General features: G+C 32.3%; 2 protein-coding genes across 19 annotated transcripts in view; one reads left to right on the forward strand and one right to left on the reverse strand.

Annotated features, from left to right (window-relative positions):
- Positions 1 to 18,720, reverse strand: part of LOC114337883 (prominin-1) — a 940,102-nt gene that overhangs the window by 827,389 nt on the left and 93,993 nt on the right. The window lies entirely within an intron of this gene.
- Positions 15,465 to 18,720, forward strand: part of LOC114337881 (D-aspartate oxidase) — a 47,908-nt gene continuing 44,652 nt past the window's right edge. The window contains exons 1-2 of one of the 4 annotated variants that reach the window (XM_050658573.1): positions 15,555 to 15,608; positions 17,444 to 17,730. In XM_050658573.1, the coding sequence (XP_050514530.1) occupies positions 17,659 to 17,730 (72 nt within the window). In that variant the 5' untranslated portion in view covers positions 15,555 to 15,608; positions 17,444 to 17,658. Of the gene's footprint in view, positions 15,609 to 17,443; positions 17,731 to 18,720 lie in introns of those variants that run through there. The other 3 variants (XM_050658575.1, XM_050658576.1, XM_050658574.1) reach the window with 3 other exon arrangements.

Consider the following 18,720-nt stretch of genomic DNA (forward strand, 5'->3'; position numbering starts at 1 on the left):
ATGAAAGTCAGAAAGTGACTAAATCAAAGTTTAAAGTCGCCGCTACATGATCCTGAAGAAATCTTTGTCAGTGTACTAAGCTGTTATTTTTAATTAGTAACAATGAGCGGTTAGATCGTATTGACGCAGCTGTAAATGTGAGTGCGAGTAAGATGCACAATTGGACTGCTGGAAGGGCTTCTCTCTTGCACTCAGCATTGACAGCCGCCGCACACGTACATGTTGCTTTTTATTATTGCTTAAAAATTACAGCTTAGTAATAAAATAATGACAAAAATTTCTTCAGGATCTTGTAGGGGGGGCTTTATACTTTGACTTAGTCATATATTGACTTACATAATAATAACTTTTAACCGAGTTATTAAGCCTTGAAAATCGCCATTTTTCGTTTTTTTCAATTTTAAATTGCTTATAAGTCGAAAAAGATCAACTTTAGAGAAAAATTATGAGAGACCTTTTTTGTCCAGAATGGTCCAAAAAATTAAAGAAAAAATTAGCCGGGCCAAAACATTGATTCTTGCAATTTGATTAAAAAAAAATTGTTAAAAAAAATTGGCTCACTTTTCACGTGGGCGACTTCTTGAACCTTATTCTGGGATGTCTCACGAATGTGATTATGCAAAAAAATCTCATGGGAATATTTTTCCCTTCGAACCCGCCGTTTTCGCCTTGTCTATACTCGCTGACACAAAATCAAAATGGAAGGGAAAAATTAATAAAAAAAAACTAAGTTTTCAATCTAATAGCACATAAAACAACATCCAAAAATGTCATTCTACATCCTACCAGACTAAAAACAATTCATTAATTACTGGAAAAATTAATCTGCATAAAGAGATAGGCCCATAGGGCACTATCTATTTCCAGAGTTTCATTCTCTTGGGGTGAGTTCTTATTTTTATCATATTAATTACCTTTCTCCATCTAACAGTCTTTCTAATGATTTTTTTTTATATCTAATCTAACCCCAATGTCAGAACATGTGTTCTGATGTTTTACTTTTAAATAGATCTTTTTAGTTTACATATATGCACATTTAGTAATCAAATTTTAACTATTCTCCTCATATAAATTTCATTTAATTTATTTTTGTCATCTGCTGCTCTTTCTGACGATTAGAATGGCAGACGGCACACGTTGGTTATTAACTTCTTGATTGTTGATATGTGTTTTACTGTTACAGTTTTTTGGAAAAAGATCAACGTTTTCTCCCTTCGGGAGCCACCTGCCTTCGTCACCGGTGATGGACACGTTAAGCCAAAGACAGTAGGATGCATCCAAACAGTAACAACCACCATCTGTAGCAACACTCAACATTTTTCGCTGCACTGACCTAGGGCCACAACATCTGCCCAGGTCAAGAGAAGTCCACAGCAGTACCATTCGACGTCAAGAAGTACCATCAGCTACCACAAGCCATAAATGTAATCCAGAATTGTTAGTTTTTGGCAAGAATTTGAATATATTTGTTAATGCAATTTACTAAGTCATATTTTTATTAAATCTTTATGAACAATAAACATGATTAGTTAAAAATACTGTTTTGTTTGCTTTCATTCCAAACTTTCATAGTTCATATCTAAGATTAGGACAAGACGAATACACACCTGAGTGACTGAGCTAAGCTGAGGGTGTAGCGATGAATATATTGGATGATTGAGGTAATATTTTCGAATATTGTTTCAATTAGCTGGGGTAGTCCATCGCTTATTTTGTTTCAAAATAAATAATACAATTATATAAAGAAATTTTAAAAATACAGAAAACCTAGTATGAAGCTTCGCGCTGATCTACAGTACCACCTACTGTACCCCTTTTTTATGACAATTCATAGAAAAGTATATCGCACATGAATGTCATTTTTTGTTCTCCTGTGAACATTCAGACAATTAGTATTTTACAACTTGTCAAAGAGAACACCATTAAGTTAGTGGTTTTATTCATAAAATAATCTTACCTAATTACACTCGAGCTCTTAAAATTACCGATTTTTATTGATTTGGTTCATTTTGCTGACAGCATCGATGATGCAGTATCGCAACTGGAGAAACTATACCTAGCCTCCTTACAAGTTGGATTAAAAATCAACCATAAAAAAACACAAATCATGACAAATCTTGTGTTAAGCGAACAGATTTCAGTAAATGGCATGCCTATGAAGAAACCACCTCTTACAAGTACTTAGGGCAAGAGATAGGCATAGGAAGAGATAATCAAACGTGCGAACTAAGCCGCCGCATAGGATTCACTTGGGTGGCACTCGGCAAGCTGAGCTATGTTCTTAAGTCAGAACTGCCTATGTGTCTCAAAAAAAAAGTCTTTAATCAGTGAGTGTTGCCAGTACTTACCTATGGGGCAGACACTTTAACAATAACCAAGAAAGTAAGAAATAAAATTTGTGTTACCCAAAGAGTCATGGAACGCTCAATGTTAGGCATTTCTCGTCGGGATCGAATTACGAACAGGGAGATAAGACGGAGAACAGGAGTAACGGATGCCATAGAAAGAATTATGACTCCAAAGTGCAACTGGGCTGGAGACCAAGACAAGAAGCATATCGAAGTAGAGGTCATCCGCCAACCAGATAGTCCGATGACATAAGACAGATCGTCAATAATTGGATGCAAACAGCACAAAACAGAGATGCATAGAAAATACTGAGGGAGACCTATATCTAGCAGTGGATAGATCTGGGTTAAATGATAATGATGATTGCACACACACACACATGCTCGTATCAACCCCAGCCCCGGGGAACATGTGTGTTCCAATGGAAAAGTGGAACCCACATGTCCGAAGATCAAACCGGTCACACCCCGTAATGGAGTGGTACCTATCTGACCCCCAAGCTATACCTCCACCCCTCCCCATCGAAGGACATACCGAATGGGGAGGCGTTGATCTTAATGTTACTTTGGATGCCCTGGGTAATGGGACACCCTTTGTATTACTTCATGTGGTTAAGCCACCTGGTTTTAGGGGTAGCTAGAAGAGCTTTTCTCCCTATTAATGACTAAGTTAATTTTTTACTTTACTTTGGACTTGAGTCCTAAAAAAAAAAAAAAAAAAAAATGTGTTCCGGACATCAAGGCACCAATCTAAATCGGTGTCTTGCTGTCCAGACCGTGTGTGCTCGGTCACTCAGCCGGCGAATTGGCAAAATAAATTTTGTTCTCCTCGACGGCTGAGCGCCCGAAAGGTGTGGCCATCAAGCCCACGTCTGTCGGTACGTGACCTTGATGCTCACATTCCGCGGCTATGGTCCATTTGACCTACCTGAAGGGTACTTAGTGCCTGAAGGGCGACATTTGTGTTTCGATATTCTGTGGTTATCTCAATTTTTCATTCTTAAGGAATGATGATTGATTTGGCGACAATTTGACATAATTTATGTATAAATTAAAACTGTCAAAGTGTCACCCGGAACACAAATCGGCGATTTTAAAGCTCTTCTGTAATTACAAGTGATTATCCAATAGAAACCTACACAAATAAGAATTGCAGCGAATATTTCATTTTTAGATATTCTGAACAATAGAAAGCTTCAAGGATAAAAATTACAGCGATTATTTCATTCATAGGAGATTTTGACCAATAGAAAGCTACAGAAATAAAAATTAAAGTGATAATTTTTAATAATATCCCGTCGTCAAGTATATTACGTCAGATGCCCTTCGTTGCTACGAAAAAATACATTCAGTGACGTTAATAACAATTAATGTTTTAAAAATTATAAAAGTGATGACTGTGATGACTTTCAACCGTCAAATATTTATAACAACTGTGTGTTTAATCGTACTAATTTGCACTTACATATCTAAATTACAATAAAATTTTGGTTTTGAACAGATTTATTTATGAAATAATCGCAAAAAATTGCACTCGATCTCTAAAATTAATATAGAATTTTTGCCCTCGTGACACTTTGACATATTTTCACTCGCCTTCGGCTCGTGAAATTAAAACTGTCAAAGTGTCACTCGGGAAAAATTCAATAATTTTAGAGCTCTTGTGCAATTACTGCTGATAATTTTTTTTTCGATAATTTCCCGTCATCAGGTATTACGTCAGATGCCCTTCGTTGCTAAGAAAAAATAAATATTCAGTGACATTAATGACAATTAGTGTTTTACAACTTGTCAAATTGAACATCATTAACAGGTTAAGCAAATTATCAGGTGAAGATATGAATTAAATGTTAGTTAAAAGGACTTAAAAAACAGTTTTATTCATGAAAGAATCTTATCGAATTGCACTCGAGCTCATAAAAATTATTGATTTATTTTGCCCTCGTGGCACTTTGCCCTCCCCTTCAGAAATTCGTGAAAATAAAACTGTCAAAGTATCACTCGGAATACAAATCGATAATTCGACACCCCCATCGAACAAGGTTGTAACTCAAGTTAGATCTATTTTCAGATTTCAACACAGGCGAATTCAGCAAAAAATTGCGCACACGTCAATATAAACGACATAGTCAATTCTCAATAGTTTGGCTAATACTCCATTGAAAAAAGTTGTATTTTAACTCAAGTGTGAAATTTTAGCCTGAAAAAGGCAGTAACACTGGATACTCCATATTATGTTCTATATTTACTTTCTTTATACTTGACAACTAACAAGGTTTTTAAGGGTGATTATCTGAAAAGTGAGTCTCACCATGTCTTTGTATCAGAAATTGAACAAAAATAATTTAATTATAATACTAAAATCATTACTGAAATGCATAACATGTACTCAATTAGTGCATTCGAATAATTTTTCAATTAAAATTATTTTTAGTAATAATTTCATGTAAATAATGTTAATTTGTAATTCCCGTGTCATGTCCCGAAACTCATATCACAAATATGTTCATCACAGTTTCTTTATCCTTCTACTTTTAACAACCTCTGTTTGTAATTTGATTAAAAGAATAATTTAATATTTAAAATCTTGAAACTCAAAGCTACATAAAGTCAAAATTCAACTACAAAAAAAATTATATATTTTGTCCCTGGCAAAATGAGTAATTCCCGTGTTACAAACAAAAATTGTTTGTAAAAATCATAGATGTCTCTACTTTCAACGACGCTGACAGCCGGAAGCTTGTGAATCACCGCTGTGACTCCTAACCTATTTGTTAAGCATTGGAAAGCAACGAGAGTGGATGTATTACTGTTTAAAGCACTGCAACCACGTGTGTAATATTCAACAGTGTAATTCCCGGGGTAAGTTTATTTTTGGTAAAAATAACAAATTTTGCAAATTTTTATGCATCATTCAATCTTAGACTTATTTAGAGTCTGCTTTATAATATAATATTATTCAATTTTTTATTTTAAAGCTTATAATGAACGTAAAACACGTATTTTGTAATTCCCGGGTCAGTAATTCCCATGTCTTTTTAGTGACACGGGAATTACAAGCAAGACACGGGAATTTCAACCACTTGTTATTTTATTATTGATGTTAATTTTTTTTCCAGAATCATGGCTAAACTTTCCAAAGAAGAGCTTTTACGAAGAAAACGAGAAAGGGAGAGAGAAAGACGCAGGAAAATAAGAGAAGATCCAATCAAAAGAGCTGAACAACAACAAAAAGAAAAAGAAAAGTATCTGAGGCAACGAAAAAGTAAAATAAAAAAATCTATCAATGAGATGACTCCAAGACAACAAAGACTGAAGAGGAAACAATGGAGAACTAATTTAGCTGCATTCAGACAAAGACAAAAAGCTCTGAAGGAGACTGGACAACATTTGGAAAACAATACACCCCCAAATTCTTCAGATGAAGAAAATGTACCAGAAAACATTAGAGCCGATATTGGGCGAAGAAGGGCTATTCAAAATAGAGTTAAAAGACATAGAGAAAAAGTAAAAACAAGAGAGAAAATTAAAAAGCTAGAAGCTGCACTAGAAAAATACAAAAAAAGGTATCAGAGACTTAAAGCGGAAAAACAGAAAAAAGAGCTAGAGATGAAACAGCCTAGAACTCCTCTAACACCACTAACGAACACTGATTTGATTATCGATGAAACACCGTGTACTCCAAGAAAGAAACTTAAAGTTGATGAAATTAAGAAAAAGATTCTTTTTGGTCAGGTTATGGAGGAACAACTAAGACATTCATACAAAGAGTGTGAGCAAAATAGAACAAAGCAAGTTATAAAGAAACTTATGTCTGGAAATATTATAAGAAAATATGGATTGAAAAAATACTGCTCAAGAAAGATTGGGTTTAGGAATTTGAGCCCCAAAAAATATCAAAATAAGTCTATCTTAGTACATGAAAAAAAAAGGTCTGTAGGTATGGATACTGTTCAACGACAGATACATAAGTATTTTAACGAGGATTTAAATTCGAGAATTTGTGCTGGAAAAAAAGAGTACATAACTCGAAATAAAGTAACGAAACAGAAACGATATTTAGCAGATACAATGATTAACCTTCACAAGAGATTTTTGAATACTTATCCAGGTATTAAGGTGAGCTACGCGTTTTTTTACAGATGTCGTCCGTTTTGGATATTGCAAATGAAAGTTTCCTGTAGAGATACTTGTATGTGCACTACACACGCAAATATGGAGCTTATTACTTCTAGTTTATTTCAATTCGGAGTTTTAAGTTCAAAAAATTTGACTACCATTATTAAAAGTTTATGCTGCGAGAAAAAGACTGAAAATTGTCTATTCCGTGTGTGTGAAAAATGTCAAGAGGCTGTTATAACATACAATAACCACGATAAAAACAAGCCTGTCAAATATTATAAATGGTCAACAAAAAAAGAAGGATATTACGACCCCAAAAGTAACACAAATAAAACTACGATTAAAACCGTAAAAATTCTTGTTACAATAACATTGGGATCTTTAATTAATGAATTTGAATCCAAATTGACTGGATTTTTGGCACACGAAGCACGAATATGTCACCAATTCCAGGTAATTTCGGGCCTTAAGAAGCAACTTTCGCAGAAATCTATCCTAATACACTGCGACTTTAGCGAAAATTATAATTTAAAATATGCCCAAGAAACACAATCGTTTCATTTCGGAGGCTCAAGGCAACAAATCAGTTTACATACAGTCGTCGTCTACAAAACAACTGCAGATTCTATTGTTAAACCTACCTCTTACTGTACGATGTCAGAATGTCTTAAGCATGATGTTCCTGCTATTTGGGCCCACTTATTACCAGTGCTAAAGGATTCAATAGGAGATGCCACTACAGTTCACTTTTTAAGTGATAGCCCAGCGACCCAATATCGCAATAAATTTATGTTTAATTTTTTGGTCAAAAATTTAAATCGACACTTCAGTCAAATAAAAATGGTGACATGGAATTATTGCGAGGCTGGACATGGAAAAGGACCACCTGATGGTATTGGAGGGGTATGTAAACGAACTGCTGATCGTATTGTAGCACAAGGATCTGATATTGATTCACTAAGAACACTCATAGACGTGCTTGAGAAAAATTGTGCAAAGATTAAGTTTTATGTCATCACGGAACAAGAAATTAATAAGATAAGGCAACAAGTGGAACAAAATGATATCCTTATTTTTAAAGGTACTATGAAAGTACATCAGGTAGTAACAAAATTTTCGTCAAAATGTTGGTTTCGCAGTTTGTCTTGTTTCACGTGTGAAGAAACATGCCATCATTATGGACTTGGATGTTTGAAGTATAAAGATTTTGATTCTAAAGATGTTCCCTGTACAAGCAAGACTTCAAAGTTGAGATATGAAGATGTTTACAGTGATTCTGAAGAAGATGGAGTTGTAATGTCTTCAAAAATAAAACCAGGTTGCCACATTCTTGTCGAAGTTAAAATTGACGCTAAGAAAAATGTTTCCAATGAAAAATACAAATATGCAGCTATATGCCAAAGCGAGATGGATGAAGATGGAGAAGTTAAAGTTATGTTCCTCAAAATATGCGAAAGTAAATCGAAGTTATTTAGTTTGGACGAAGAAGACATCTCATAATATGTAGATTTTAATAATATTTTACGCATTCTTCCGGATCCAACTCTTGTCTGCAAAGGCAATCGAATTTACTATTTGTACCCAACGGAACTTGACGTTTTTGAAAAATAAGGTTTTTTAGTTTTTTAAGATTTAGAAACATATTTAGGTATAAACATATATCTTTTTTTATTTATGTTTGAGTTAGAAAGACATTTGATTTGTATACTTTTTACATTATAACACACATTTTATAATCACTAGTGTTTTATTGTAATTCCCATGCACTTGGCGTAATTCCCGTGTCTGCCCTTTTCAGAAAATTGTAAAAAAAATCAAAAACCGGTCTTAATTCAGAACGTTTTTTGATAAAATCTTTTTTCTAATAAAAAACCACATCTAATAAAATGAAAATTTGATATCTTATTTGAACTTTTTTGTTTGCCAAAAATCTGTATTATGAGACTCACTTTGCAGAGAATCACCCTTAAAGGAGTTAAAACTTTGTTTCACGTACGTTTAATTTATAAAGTCATCAAACATTATGGTGCATCTCATAAGTCAATTTATCGAAATGAAAGTAAAAAAGGATTTACGGACCTTTTTTTCCTTTTTGATAGTAGTTGCAGTGTACAAAATAAATATAGGTTTTTTTTGCTACGTACTTCGATGTAGTGAAAAAGTTTATTATTAACATTACACATGTATTTTTTGAAATAGCACATTCACACAGGGAGGGTTATTCAATGCACTCCTTTATAGAAAAACGGAAAAGCATTAAGTCGTATGTGCTCCAGATCAATGGATAACCATGATATGATTAGCCAAAGCATCAGGAAAGCCTTAATCCGTAACTGAAATAAATCATAAGCAAATTCAAAATTTTAACCTATTATTTAAAGACACACATGTTAATTTTGAAGTAAATATTAATAGTAAAAGAGTAAAGTATTAAAGTAAAATTGTCTAAAATTAAATATTTACAAATATGCAATAGGAATGCGAAAAATTTGAGATATTTTTTAGCATGTTATTTTTTTCATAGTGATAGAATATTATTGTTATTGTAAAATTTATAATTTCCAATTATTAAAATTGTGAAAATTGTGAGTTGATATTTTGTTTAAATATGCCATAAAAACCAATTTTCTCCTATCTATATTGCTAATAACTCAAAACATACAACCTTTTAATAGTAAAACTGGAAAAATAATTAACACGGAGAGTGTAAAATGGTTGTTACGCGAGTTATAACCTTTTTCTACGAATAATCATGTTCAGTCTTAAGGTTATATCTCAATCAAACTCAAGATTTTCAATAGTTAATAAAATTACAAATCATACATCTCACAGTAATCCGTTATTATGTTATAAATATCATATATCATTAGTGTAAAAGAGTCTAATCAAAAAGAGTCAAATTTTTAAAAATTCACATTTTCATTTTTTGCCTCTCCTGTAAAATCGCTAAAAATGAGTTACAACTTTTAGACGGAGAGGCAGCGCTGAAAAATCTCTTTCAATTTACTGAAGCTAGATTTTTCACAGTTGATTACTGTGAGTGTGTAGAGAAACATACTGCGGTCGGTCAAGCGAAACGTAGAACAGGGGGTACTGAGAGGGTATCAAAGTTGCTTTCCTACGAAGGTAATTAAATCCATTTACTAAGGCTGAAAATCAGTACACACATTCTAAATTAAATATATAAAAAAAGTTATTATACTCGGTCAGTGTATGACGGGACAGAGCCGGTCGGTCGGCCCCAATAGTTGATTGTGGAAATGAAGCATTTTGGCTCTCAATTTTTTCGTCCAGCATGGATTTACTTGAAATTTCCACAGAAGCTAGGGAATAGTCCAAGGATCATTTTCTATATCATGCCGCTGTCATACGCTAAATCCTTGGTGGTGGTTGCCATCCCATCTCGGGGGTGGAAATTTTTTATTACATTTTAACCATGTAATTCGATTCAAAAAGTGATTCTAAAAAAATGTTTTTTACATTTTCTTTGTAAAACTTATATTTTTCGAGTTATTCGCGCTTGAAAATAACAGTTTTTCGACGAAAATATCGACTTTTTTAGAGGGTTTTTTGAGAATACCTCGAAAAATATTCATTTAGTCAAAAAAACTAAAGATATCAAAATTGTATCTTTTAGTAACACAAACCAAATTCTTTTTCAATAATATCTTTAAGGCCAATACAAACCGAGATACGGCATGTTAAATGTTAGCTTTTTTCGTCAAATGCATAACTTGAAATATTCAACGCCAAATAATGGGAAAAATTTGCATTTTTAGAGGAAAACTTACATAATCTTTTTTCAAGTATACAATTAGAGCTTTTTAAAAAGATAATAAAAAGTTTCCAGCATGAAAATTAACCGACTTATAATCAAAAAAATGTCGGTACCTGCTTTACTCTACCAAAAAATCAGTAAAAACAACCCCCTAACAACATTCCTAATTCAAAATTAGTCTTCGCTTTCTGTGGTTCCTTTTATATTTATATTATCAATACACTCAAGGAGTTTGACCTATTTAAAATGCCTAGAGTTTAAAGAAAAATTGATCTTTGCAATTTGGTATTTTTCACCTTTTACTTCAAAATATCTCCGAAAATACTAAAGATACAAAAAAATTATTAACAACTAAGTTGTAGCTTTTTTAATGACTAAATACCCTGTTCATAGATTTTCATTGCAGTCAATAGTTAGCCAGATATAGCTGTTTAAAACCTCTATTTACCAGCAAACACCCCCTTATTCGAGCTCTTTAAACCCGCCCCTATTAAAAACTAAGGAATATTACGGAATTTAATTTACAAAATCTTATAGCTCTTTAAAAGTCCTACAAAATCATTTTTGAAGAAACTTTATCGCCAAAAATATATAGAATATTTTTTGAGGTATTCTCAAACAACCCTCTAAAAAAGTCGATTTTTTCGTAGAAAAACTGTTATTTTCAAGCGCGAATAACTCGAAAAATATTAGTTTTACAAAGAAAATGTAAAAAACATTTTTTTAAGAATCACTTTCTCCATCAAATTACATGGTTAAAATGTAATAAAAAATTTCCACCCCCGAGATGGGGTGGCAACCTCCCCCAAGGTTTTAGCGTATGATAGCGGCATGATATAGAAAATGATCATTGGACTATTTCCTACCTTCTATAAAAATTTCAAGTAAATCCATGCTGGACGACAAAATTGGGAACCAAAATGCTTCATTTCCACAATCGACTATTGGGGCCGACCGACCGGCTCTGTCCCGTCATACAGCTGACCGACTATAATAACTTTTATTTATATTTAATTTAGAATGTATGTACTGATTTTCAGCCTTAGTAAATGGATTTAATTACCTTCGTAGAAAAGCAACTTGGATACACTCTCAGTAACCCTTGTTCTACGTTTCGCTTGACCGACCGCAGTATGTTTCTCTACGCACTCACAGTAATCAACTGTGAAAATCTAGCTTTCGTAAATTCAAAGAGATTTTTCAACGCTGTCTCTTGGTCTATTTTTCGATGGGGGTGTCGATTTTAGAGCTCTCGTGTAATTACTACTGATAATATTTTTTGGTAATTTCCCGTCGGCATCTAAACATTCCGTATATATATTTGGACCATAGGAGTTTTCTATTGGTTCGTTGCAGCACGCGGTAATATTTTAACCAATAGGCGACGAGGTTCCAGATGCATATACGGAATGTTAGTCGGTCCCAAATTCATATACGGAATGTTAAATATCGTACACCGAAAAAGATAAGTTTTTTTAGAGTCTTTTAAAAGGAGATTGATTTTAAAATACTTGTTACTGTATTATTAAATAAAAATAAAACAATTATAGTATTTCGAATGTTATTTGGTGCGAAATTCATATGCGGAATGTTAATTATTCGTAGACCAAATAATGGGACTTTTTATTAATCAGTTAAAGGAGACTGATTTTAGAATACCTATTTTATTAATGTATTAATAAAAAATAATAAAACAATGATTAGGTACCTATTTGGTGCGAAATTCATAAATAGGATGGTACAGATTTGAGAGACATATTTCTTTATTTGACTAAGGTTTCGCTTTCTCAGAATTTTTAATGACTTGCACGTGTTTCATTAACAGTCATTTGTTTCGAGCTTCTGTCATGTGTCACATAATATTAATATATTTACTTATGTACGACATACGTTATTGGTATATACAATAATACAAAACAAAAACGTATGACGTAGATATATTAATATTATGTGACACATGACAGAAGCTCGAAAGAAATGACAATCGATGAAAAGCCCTATATATCAATTATGATGTCACTACCTGCATCATAATGAACTTTATTATGATACAGATTTTCATTAAGATACAGATTTTTAACTAATAGAATCGCGATATGACATTCGCGATAAAGGTGGCACACGCGCAGTAACCAATGGCGAGTCAAATACATACGCCTGGACAGTTCTCAATATGTAAACAAACTGTCAGACTGACAAACTACTTAATTTGTTTGCGTTACAAAATTAATAAATTTGAATATATTTTTTTTGCGAATGATCATAAAACAAAAATCGTGTATACAACTTGCATTTAATTATCATTATGACGCTCGTACTCTATACGAAACTCGTTTCGTATCCTTTATACTCGCTTCATAATGACCATCATTAAATGCTCGTTGCATAATTTCTATTAAACTCGTTGCTCGTACTATTAAAAACCAGTCTCATTTTAACTGGTTTAAATAAAAATCGTCTTTTGGTTCTACGAATATTTAGCATACCGTATATGAATTTCGCACCAAATAACATTCGAAATACTATAATTGTTTTATTTTTATTTAATAATACAGTAACAAGTATTTTAAAATCAATCTCCTTTTAAAAGACTCTAAAAAAAACTTATCTTTTTCGGTGTACGATATGTAACATTCCGTATATGAATTTGGGACCGACTAACATTCCGTATAATATGCATTTGGAACCTCGCCGCCTATTGGTTAAAATATTATCGCGTGCTGCAACGAACCAATAGAAAACTCCTATGGTCCAAATACATATACGGAATGTTTAGATGCTTCCCGTCGTCAAGTAGTCCGGCAGACGCCCTTCATTGTTACGCAAATTTAAAATTAAATAACAATTCAGTGATATTAATCACAATAATATTAATGTTTTACAACTTGTCAAAGCGAACACCATGAGCAGGTTTAGCAAATATTCAGGCGAAGACATCAATAAAATATATTTTAAAAAAATATTTCATTCATAGGAGATTCTGACCAATAGGAAGATACAGAAATAAAAATTAAACTGATTATTTTTTGATAATTTTAACTTCCAATCGTATAGTAAGATATTTGATCACGTGTTTAATTCTGTCCAATCAGATTAAAATTATACTGAGAATTATCTACTGTAGAAAATTACCGATATAATTTTTTAAGTAGATTGTTTCTGTTTAAGAGGATGGGTACGTATTTTCGGCTGCAATGCTATTCAAATGGGGATTCATTTTTTTCGAATCCTGAGAAAACTAATAAGTATTTTTGAAAAATTTAAACGAAGAATGAAAGATTACGTTATTAGCGAGGGCCGAAAGTCCCTGAGAACTTCTATAATGTTTATTTTAATAAGTTACAGGGGTGAAACACTAAGAAAAAAGTTAATGTGATTTTTAGTTTCAAATATCTCATCAAAAATAAACTTTTTATTTATTATAAAGGACTTTCGGCCCTCGGCAATAATTTAGTCTTTCATTCTGCGTTTAAATTTTTCAAAAATATTTATTGGTTTTTTCAGGATCCGAAAAAAATTAACACAATGTCCGTGGTAATATTTTCCAAATCTATTTTTGTGTTAGAACGCACTCAGTCGAATAGAATATTGTCAACATATTGTCAGTCAGACATTGACAATGAGTGAAAATTTTAAATATTTGACATGGCATCGGGAATATTTTGAGTTTTTGATTAAATAATATTGATATATAGTGTATTTGATAAATAATTGATTTAAGACGTGAACTTAATAAAAAGTTATTTATTGTGTATTATTTGTGGAAGATCCAAGCAGAGAATATATCAGGATAATATATTCTGTGATCCAAGTATTTTGTTGTTAAAGATGTTCAAAATTGTAAGCGTTCCATAGTAACAATATATTATTAAAAAATCAAAAAATCATTTTTTTCCTATTTTATCGATTGAGTATTAGTTTTTGTTGTACATATAAATTATTACAATCACTGAATACATAGTTAGTGAAAAAAATATCATATGTATTAACTAAATTAATAATTTGCAACTATACAAATAACAGTTATCCAAGAACATTAAAAAGCCATCTCTTTAAGTTAACGATGACATTTTCAAGTAGAATGACATTCTAGTAATGTTTACGTATCCATACCAGTGTGAATTTTACTACACGTAATTTGCCGTGTAAAGACAGAAATAGTATGGATAGCCGTGAAATATTTGCGAATTATGTACCCATGGCCTTAATGGCAACCGGTTTCCTAGTTTTGACAACTGTCACATTTAAGAAAATATCCATAATACACGTATTAAAAAATAATCTCAAATTTGTTGTCATTGGGCAATAGCCACTCGAGCCCTGCGGGCTCTCGTGTATATTGCCACACAACAAATTTTCGAAAAACTGTCGCATTATTTTCAATTTATTCTCACTCTCTTGTGATATTATACCCGATAATTTTTGATAATATCCTGTCGTCAAGTATATAGCGTCAGATGCCCTTCTTTGCTACCAAAAAAATACATTCAGTGACATTAATGACAATTAATGTTTTAAAAATTATAAAAGTGATAACTTTCAACCGTCACATATTTATAACAACTGTGTGTTTAATTGTACTAATTTGTACTTACATAAATTAATTACAATAAAATTTTGGTTTTGAACAGTTTTATTCATGAAATAATCGCAACAAATTGCACTCGATCTGTGGCCTAATTTTGGGCTGAAAACTGAAGAATGTATTATATTTTTACAAACTTTTGGGATATGTTTAATTCGTAGAACAATTTTAACAGTTGTTTTTAGTAAAGATTTTAATCCTCTACAAATAGTTTATGACGCATTTTGACGTAAGATAATTAGGGAAGCAGGAATTCAACAGTTTAGGATTTTACACTGAGTTTCCTATGGCCCGTTTTCCAATTCACCACCCGGTATAGGACTCAATGGGGCAATGCGCATGTTTAATAAGCTAAGCTTAGGTCACGTCTTAAGCTTAAGACCTGTTGGTGCAACCAGGTATTAATGATTTTATACTATTTATTTATTTTATTGAAAAGTATTTTTTTTACCTTTTCTTAACAAGACTTAACCTTTTCTTTAAAGTTTAAGGTTAACATATTTGACTTTTAGCTACTTCGAACTTTGAAACACATAACCTAAATATTTTTAAAATATCCACTTAAATTATTGAGCAGTGTAACACAAAATATGCATAATAGACAACCTTGTGTTACGTGTATCTCGTAGGTCAATGTATCGATAACAATGAGATAAGATAAATGAATTTTTATAAACAGGAATCACCGATATTGTTTTGCATTTACAAATCGTTGTAAGTCGTTCTTAATATAATTAGTGTTATTTTGTTAATGTTATTAAACACAATGAGTTAAGTAAGTATTTAACAATTTATATTTTCGGTGTTAGTTTCTATTTTATATTACTAGACAATGGTACAGCTTACTGGCTCTAACTTATCTGTAAATAATTGTGTGTGTATAAATTTGTGTTTCTTATTTGCCCTGTTTTTGAGTTCTGTTTCATTCCTCATTTCTTCGAATTTTTTGTATTAGCTTATTACGATTATTTTCCTTTATTAGCTCTAGTTTTCTACTGATTTTTCCTCAGCCAGATAGTCTCACAATTATTTTATTGGTCTCTACCCAATGTACATACCTGCAGTTTTTTTTTTAATTTTTGATCTAATATCTATTCGACCATCACTTACTTTTAACGTCACTTTTTAGAAGATAATTGACAATCCTTTTCGCTCCACTATCTATGGGTATTTTTTCTGTGATCCCTTCTGCTTATTTTGGTATGTTTCTTTACACCTTCACAGAATAGTTAAATTAAGTTGATAAATTCGGTAGTAGCTCACATAACCTTAAGATCTTCAACATTTTTTCTGAGTTAGTGCAATCTAAGGCATTTTCAAAGTCGATAACACTAATAGTTTCGTGTTGTTGCCTTTTCAAGTTTATTCTAAAATTATAACCAAGTTATCGATATGTTACAGTTTAAGTTGATTATCCAGTTGGAGTTGACTCTTCCTAGTTCGAGTCAACTCAAACGGCTGGTTTTAGTGAAAGTTGATTATAAATATAAAATGAAGATTTTTATTCAACATTTACTAGTAAAAGTACAAAAGTAGACTCCAACTAGAAAAAGTATATTCTTCCCAATGTTATTTAGTAAAAGTTGGTTCGCAGGAGCAACCGATTCTAGAAATTAAATGTTACCCGATGTGTTCAAATAGTGATATAGTCCAGGCTCTATCGTCTCCGCCGTTAGGTAAATTATTACGATTCGATTGTTTTACACAAAATTACTCAAAAAGAGGTCCTTACAACAAATCCAAAGGGTGCCAGGCGGCACCTTGGCCGAAAAATTGTTTAACCTTTGTCGATCGGCATAATCTTACCCCTCTAACAGACGGCATAGGTACAATAAATTGTACCTACATATTATATAGTTTCTTAAAAATTCCTTAATCTAAAGGGAAATATGTGTTAATTTTAAGATAATATTATTTTATTAGTGTCATAACTGGTAAAAATTCTTGAATATTGCCATAAATAAATACTAATATAAGGTAATTTGATCTTATACCCATTAACAAAGCTTAAAAGCCTCTGTTACGTGAACCGGCATAGCTATCGTAAATTATTGAAATTAGTGCAACCATAAACTTGGAAACAGACGTTGTAAGCAAATTCTATGAAGAGTAGCATTGTACATCTAGTTTACCGAAATGGCGACGAAAGAGGTTAGTAGTAGATTTATATTTTTTCTTGATAATATGTTAGTACACAAAATGACGGTAAGTAATGTTAAAGATTATTAACAGATATGTCTACGGGGGTCCTACAGCCTCTGCCGCATCCCGCATTTCGATCTCCACCTTTTTTTTGGTCGGTCCATTCTTCCTCATTTATGGCTCTATCTCTCATTATTTCTCTGATTCCTTCTCTCCATTCCAGTGCTGGTTTTCCTCTCCTTTCAGCATTTCATGGAATATAATTTAAAGCCTGTTTTGGCCATCGTTCATTATTCATTTGCATGACATGCCCGTACCATAAATGCTGTTTGGATTCTATTGTATATACGGTATTGTACATTCTTCCTGTTCTTTTTTTTTTTATTTATTCATTTGGGATGCGATCAAGTCTAGATATCCGACACACTAGGTTACTAACATAACATGACATGTAACGTTTTGTTACAGGTTAACGTCCGCTGAACTACTAAAATTGGCTGAAGAATCCGATTCAGATGAAGAAGTTTTTATTGCATCTGATGATGAAAGCTACGTTCCACAAGCAAATGCTGAGGAGTCCGACATTGAAGATGGATTTATTATAGAACAGGCAGACGAGTACGACTAAGACGAGCATATAAAGAATAAACCTCAATCTTCAAGCAACATTTTGATATCCAAGGATGGAACTGAATGGAGTAAGGATCCAATGCGCAGTGCTCAAACAAAACCTCGCAATCTTCTACGACAAAAAGGTGGGCCTGCAGCTAAGAGTAACTTATTTACACCTAAAGAAGTATTTATGTCAATTATAAGCCCAGAAATTTGTGACATAATTTTGCGTGAAACAAACAGAAAAGGCAAAAGAGTCTGTGAGGCTTTTAACAACGAATTGGAGCAAAGATTCCCAAATGCTTCAAGACGGCCTCCACATAAAAAATTTGAATGTGAGTTCAACGCATTTTTTGGTATTCTAATTGTTGCTGGTGTACATAGAAGTAACAAAGAAAACTTGTGTGAGATGTGGAGTATAGATTCTCTGCTATCAAGAGGATCGGTACGTTTTTTCAGCTGCAATGCTATTCAAATGGGGATTCATTTTTTTCGAATCCTGAGAAAACTAATAAGTATTTTTTAAAAATTTAAACGCAGAATGAAAGATTACGTTATTAGCGAGGGCCGAAAGTCCCTGAGAACTTCTATATTGTTTATTTTAATAAGTTACAGGGGTGAAAAACTAAGAGAAAATTAAGTGTTATTTTTAATTTCAAATATCTCATTCAAAATAAACTTTTTATTTATTCTAAGGGACTTTCGGCCCTCGGTAATAATTTGGTCCTTAGATTTTTCAAAAATGTTTATTGGTTTTTTCAAGATTCGAAAAAAATAAACACAATGTCCGTGGTAATATTTTCCAAATCTATCTTTGTCATACAACGCACTTAGTCGAATAGAATATTGTCAGTCAGACACTGACAATCAGTGACAATTTTAAATAATTATTTGACATGAATCGGGAATATTTTTAGTTGTTGATTAAATAATATTAATATATAGTGTATTTGATAAACTATAATTGATTTAAGAGGTGAACTTTATAAAAAGTTATTTATTGTGTATTATTTATGGAAGACAGAAGCAGAGAATACATTAAGATATATTCTGTAATCCAAGTATTTTGTTTTTAAAGATGTTCAAAATTGTAAGCGTTCCATAGTAACAATATATTATTAAATAAATCACTT

This window comes from Diabrotica virgifera, chromosome 8, assembly GCF_917563875.1.
Source record: "Diabrotica virgifera virgifera chromosome 8, PGI_DIABVI_V3a".
Lineage (NCBI taxonomy): Eukaryota > Metazoa > Arthropoda > Insecta > Coleoptera > Chrysomelidae > Diabrotica > Diabrotica virgifera.